Below are 6,244 nucleotides of genomic sequence, written 5' to 3'. Positions count from 1 at the left end.
CTAAGGTCAAGGCTTAAGGAGCTTTTTAGGCGGGGTGTTTGGTCGCATTTCACACAAATAGAGGGTGGTGACCCCAATGACCCCCAAGCTTAGTGTAACCATTGTGGTAAAGTGTATATGTCACCATAGGAGACATAGTACATCCCAACTGAAAGTCCACTTCAAAGAACAATATAAAAGAGTCCAAGATTACAATCTTTACAAGAAAAGAGTTAATCTAGACTAGATATTAGACTTTAAACAATGGTGGATGGGAGTAATGGGGGGACATTGATGGAATTTATAAAATATGATTAGGACGAGTGTAGGAGACATCTAGCTCGTATGATCATAATGGACGAGCTACAATTTCAGTTTGTTGATGGCAAAGGGTTCCAAGCATATTCTAGTACTTGGAACCTAAGTTTAACCTTCCGTCTTGCCACACGGCAGTCAAGGATATTAGGAAACATTATGGTGTAGAAAAAGACTTGTTGAAAAACCAATTGCTGGGTCAAAGAGTTTGCATCAACACCGATACGTGGACATCTGTCCAGAATTTTAATCATATGTCTTTGATGACACAATTTATAGATTGTGATAAGGAATTACACAAAAAAAAATTATAAAGTTTTATAGAATTTTCGATCACAAGGGTGAGACCATTGGAAATGCCTTGGTGACCACAATAAAGGAGTGGGGGTTGGAGTGGGTTGTCACAGTAATGGTTGACAATACCTCTTCTAATGATGTCACTTTGGAGCTTCTTAAGAACTATCTTAGAGAGTCCAATAAGTCAATCATGGGCGGTGAGTGTTTGCATATGAGATGTGTTGCACATATTTTAAATCTTATTCTGGCTACTGGTTTGAAAGATCTTGATGATTCGTTGCAAGTGTTAGAAGTGCATTGAGGTTTGTGAGATCTTCACCTACTAGATTTGAGATTTAAGGTTGTTGTGAAATCTACGGGTATTGAATGCAAAAAGGGTCTTTGTCTCGATGTTCCTACAAGATGAAACTCAACCTTCTTAATGTTGGAAACAACCCATGAGTATAAAGGTGCCTTTAATTTATTGGGTGACGAAGAAATTCAACATGTCAAATATTTTGAAGATGACAAGGGATTAGGCAAGCCTATTAATGATGATTGGGAGGTAGTTGGGATTTTTGTAGAATTTTTGAGGCATTTCTAGGAGGTCACAATCAGGCTTTTAGGTTCTTTGTATCCTACATCCAATGATTTTTGTTAGCAAATATGTAAGGTGAAGAAGAATTGGATGACATGTGCAGGAGTGACTAAACTAGGCTACGGGAAATAGTATTGAGCATGAGGGTTAAGTATGATAAGTATTGGGAAGATTTTAGTAGGATGAACATTTTCCTATATGTGGTTGTTTTTCTTGACCCCCAATACAAAATTGATGGCATGATGTATGGTTTGGGATTAGTGCATGGGAAGGTATGGGCAGATCATATTGTGGCAAGGGTTAGGGAAACCCTTGATAGATTATTTGATGAGTTTGGCCTGTTCAGGGGTGGTAATATTTCGGCACGTACACCTTTCTCGCCACCTCCTCCCCAAATCGAGATGGGGGAAAAGGCGTAGGTTGGAGTGGGGTAAGAGGTTGGAGTAGGACCCCCTGGTCCGTCATTCTAGAGAGGCTCAGTCAAAGTTTGATAGATACTTGGCATCAGATTAGCACCCATTTACACGAGGGTTTGATATCTTATCTTGGTGGAAAACCAATGCCGTCAAGTATCTTGTCGTTGGAGAGACTGCCCGCAGTATTTTGGCCATTCAGATTAGTACCATAGTCTAAGAGTCGGCATTTAGCACCAGAGGGCCATATTGGATCCATTCTAGAGTTCATTGTCTCCAACCACTATGGAGGCGTTGATTTGCACTCAAAATTGGATCAAAGAGACTCCAATTCATATTTCAGATGTGGGAGACTTTGAGGAGGCCAACGAGGAGAAGGATTGTGACCAGCCTAGATCCGATAATTTTTCTTAATTCATTGATTTGCTTTTGTTATTATTTTAATTTATTTATATTCATTTAACTAGTATTAATTTTAAATTTAATTGTTGTAGGGTCAACTGCGATGCATGAGGGGTAGTTCTACATCGGTTTCAATATGACTTCATATGTATTGGACCCACCATTGCCATTAGTTTGTATAATTTCTCTCTTAATTATTTTTTTATTTATATAATGTTTGTAATTCTAATTTTTTTTGGTATTTTTTTTAGCTTTTATAGTCTCGCTATCATATGTACAATTCTAATCCCAAAGATCTCATATTGATCTCAATCTCATATTGATATTGGTTAGTACTTTTAATGTTTGTAATATTTACATATCTATATAATGTTTGTATTTATGATTTTTGTTTCTTGTTTATAATTCTGATATGTTTTCTTATTAATGTTTCAGGTTTCATAATCTCACAACATAGCTCACTCACTTTCCCACCGTCATGACCACCCCAAATTCCAATATTTGGAACAATGCAAAATGACAATAAAAGAGTAAATTGTAATCTTGCTACAATTTTTTATTTAATTGTGTTATTAGTATTCATTTTAATTATGTGAAACTTGTAATAGTTTTTGATTAATTTGTATTATTGTAATAGTTTAGGATTATTGGTTGCAACTTAGAAGTATACAAGTTTTTAATTTGTATTATTGTAATATCTTAGATTAATTTGTTTAAAATTTAAGCATGAGGGTTAGAATTTAAATTTTTAACTTTTGTACAAGGGCATTTCTAGGCCCAAAATGGCACAAAAACAGGGTCTGGGCCATTTTTTGGGCCCAGAAATATCTTCATGGCCTTTTGTTTCTTGGCCCATTCAGGTAGGTAGGGGGCGAATGGATAAGGTGTCCACCCCCACCCGCGACACTCGGACGGGAGGCCTTGCCCCTGGTGTGCGTGGGCTAATTCCAAGGGTAAACCCCACCCTTACCCATGCGAGGGTAAAGTGCAGGAAGGGGGTCCCCCAGCCTCAAAGGGTGAAGGTAGCACCCCAGGATTTAGCTGGTTCGACAATGAACAAAGGAAGACGCATCATGACTCGTGAGTTATAAGACAGACAGAGTCAGGGTAATAGAGATGAATGAAAGAGTGAGCATGAGCATTGAATAGGCAAAGGCAAAGTTAAAATTTGACTAAAATCACATGTTTTGTCTTTTGCCATTTCCATTCAAGAGAGATTTCCACGTTAGATTACCCATCAATTAGCTAAGATAATAATAAAATATTATTAATTTAATAATAATAATTTTTTTTTCTAATGTATTTTTTTCATATTTTTTAATTCTACTTATCATATGTTAATTAATAATCAAATTATAATTAAATTAAATTATTAAATAAAAAATTATAATTAAATTAACATAAATTTTTCTTGTAAGCAAAAAATTTACCTTTGTCGAGAGAGAGTCTCAGCAAGAGGAGAGAGAAATTATTATATAAATTATTGATGGGAAACAGTAACCATACAAATACATAAAATTATTGTAGATTGTAAGCAAAAAAGTTGCCTTTGCCTCTTTTAATGTAGACAATTTTATAGGATTGTTTGCTAAATTTTAATTTACATTTACATTTGGTTACACCTATGCTAATACTCTTAGTCGTGGTCTATGAGAGCTGGGACGTAGGGTGGAAATTTCTTCTTCAGTTGAGTTTCTGGGATCATCTCCATTGGAGAAAGAGGTGGGAGGCAACAGCTTGCTAGTTCGACATGGCAGTGTGGCAGAGCTAGGTTGGCGAAGCCTTGAGTTTCAGAACTGAGGAGAGAGAGAGAGAGAGAGAGAGAGTTGAGACTGACTCGATGATGGTTCTTTCCTGGATTCAACGTGGTGAATGCTCCCATTGGTACTTATGGGACTTTTGGGAAGAGGTGATTGAGCTTATTCGAAATCTTAACTGTCGCATTTGTCATGTTTTTCGAGAACGTAATATGGTTGCAGATTTTTTTGCCAAAGAAGGAGCCTGCAATTCTTGTATGGTTCTTTACCTTATGGTTCTTTGCCTTGACAAATGCTCTTTACCTTATTTGAGACTGAGATTTGCTTGGTGCGGGTTAGGCCTGTACAATAAGCCCGATGGGCCGATCAACCCCAGATTGGATTCACCCAACAATAGTCGAGTTCATCGGGTCCAGATCATTTAACGGGTTCGATAATTCTCATGTCGGTTGAAACTGATCACCGACAGATTCGATCTTGCGTCAATCTTCGATAGATTTTGAACGAGCTACTCACAAAAACCCGTCGATCTTGTGTTGATCTTCTATGGATTCCCCACGACCCACCAAGAAATCAACAAAGTTTTACATTTTTCTCTGAGAATAAATCAAGCAAGCTACTGTTTTACATATATCCTTTAAGGTCTCAAAGACCGGTATGAGGTTCCACCCAAAGCCTCTGCTTTCTCCCGAGGTGAAGGTCTTCGATGATTTCAAAGAAAATTAAATAGATCTTGAACTAGATCTCAAAGAAAATGAAATACATCACAAAGAAAATGAAATACATCATAAGCTTCATCACCGGTGAGGCATCCGACAAGTTCCAGAGGTAGAAGTGACGATCTGAGGTGGGCCCTGACCACCCTCGACTTCGAGGACTACGTGGAACCCCTCAAGGTGTACCTGCAGAGGGAGGGTGGGTTTGGGAGGGGAAAGGCTGAGCTGCAGAGGAGAGGAAGAGGAAGAGGAGGAACGGACGATGTGGGAGAGGCTGAGTTTGCAAAGGAGCAAGAAGGGGGCGTGGGTCTGCAAATGAAGGTGAACAGGTGAAAGACAATAAAAAGCAAGACGAACAGGTTCGACTCGATCCGACATTTGCGGGTTGGGTCAAGGCAAGCTGAAACTGTCTTCCCTGCTGGTCGGTTCGGGTCGGGCCCAATTTTGATCAGACCAAGTCTCTGTGCAGCCCTAGTGCAGGTGCAGTGGGCTGGTGCTCTTTCTTCCACGTTTTGTCTTCTTTTATTATTCTTTATTGGAGCTTTTTGGCTAGATCAATTGGGATTATGCAGGTCTATGCAAGTTCTCTTCGCTGGTGTTGTTCTATATGCAAATTTATTTAGATTTATTTAGATTTAGAGGTTTGTATTCTCAACTCATCTCAACTCATCTCACTACTATTCATTACTATTTATCAACTTTAACTCACAAATCTCACTACTATTCACAACCCATCTCACTACTATTCACAATCCATCTCAACTCATCTTCGAATCCAAACGACACCTTAATTCATTTGTGTAGAAATGAGTCTTGTTTTGGTCTATTTAATATTGTATAGTGCTTGAGTTAGTCTTTTTCTTATTTTGATGCCTGAGTTTAGTTTTTTTCTTGATTACATGTAACCCCTAGGAATCCGGTTGTAACTACAGTATTCATCCGCCATAAGTGATGGTTATCAATAAATTTGAGGTACTGTCCTCTTCTTAAAAAAATAAAAAATAAAAAAAAAATAAAGTTGGGGTGTGGGGCTTGGGGCTTGGGAAAAACAGAGAACCAAGCTTGGGTAAGGGATGGTTGTGGCTGAAGTTGGTCTTCTCTTCACGGTGCAGGGACGTCCACAGCAGAGTTGGTTTCATTTCATGGTGGCAGATCTAACATAGGACAAGAGAAGAAGAGCTTGGGATAGAAATAGAGAATGAAGCACAAGGGGGGTTTATTAGAATTCATAAACTTATCAGGAGGTTTTGTATGGTTTACTCGATAGGTAATAATATGCTATTTGAATCTGGATTAAAAAATTCTAAAATATGTTATTCTTGCATAATCAACAAGAAAATAAATTCAATCAACCAACATAATCGTATAATTTAATTAAAAATAAATTTAATTTTATAAAAATTGATATGTTTTTGCTTTGAGTTAATTTTTTATAAAATTGAATTCATTTTTAATTAAATTACAAGAGTACATTAGTTAATTAAATTTGTTTTTGTCTAAATTATGCAATAAGGTCATGTTTTGGAATTTTTAATTCAAATTTAAAGAGCAAAAGGAATAAAAAAAAAATAGCTAAACAATAAAATAGCAGTAAAAGATGTGTAAGTATACCATTACCTTGTTCATAGCAATGGTTCATGGGTTATGCAAGGAAAATCCTTTAGGAAGCAGATGATGCATTTAGTGCTTGACCCAAATACGAGGGATATGATTATGGAAGCCTATTCTCCGAAGTATGTTGCCAGGAAAGTGCAGATATAGAAGAAAGTATAAAATAGTAGCTGCCAT

General features: G+C 37.2%; 1 protein-coding gene across 1 annotated transcript; it reads left to right on the top strand.

The window, feature by feature from the left end:
• Window positions 1-2,858: 2,858 nt before the first annotated feature.
• On the top strand, window positions 2,859-4,789 carry LOC121235399 (nuclear transcription factor Y subunit B-1-like). Its single transcript, XM_041131747.1, has 2 exons — window positions 2,859-3,063; window positions 4,533-4,789. Exons 1-2 carry the CDS (start codon window positions 2,859-2,861, stop codon window positions 4,787-4,789), a joined length of 462 nt encoding a protein of 153 aa, XP_040987681.1.
• The last annotated feature ends 1,455 nt before the right edge of the window (window positions 4,790-6,244 follow it).

Source organism: Juglans microcarpa x Juglans regia, chromosome 6D (assembly GCF_004785595.1).
Source record: "Juglans microcarpa x Juglans regia isolate MS1-56 chromosome 6D, Jm3101_v1.0, whole genome shotgun sequence".
Lineage (NCBI taxonomy): Eukaryota > Viridiplantae > Streptophyta > Magnoliopsida > Fagales > Juglandaceae > Juglans > Juglans microcarpa x Juglans regia.
The sequence above is the reverse complement of the archived record's forward strand: the minus strand, read 5'-3'. Positions and strand labels throughout refer to the sequence as shown.

Excerpts from the sequence above, each read along its gene's own strand:
- LOC121235399 (XM_041131747.1), top strand. The coding sequence starts at position 2,859 with ATGGATAAGGTGTCCACCCCCACCCGCGACACTCGGACGGGAGGCCTT. Across the intron at positions 3,064-4,532 it reads AGGAAGACGCATCATGACTC|CTTCATCACCGGTGAGGCAT; the intron begins GTGAGTTATAAG and ends ATACATCATAAG.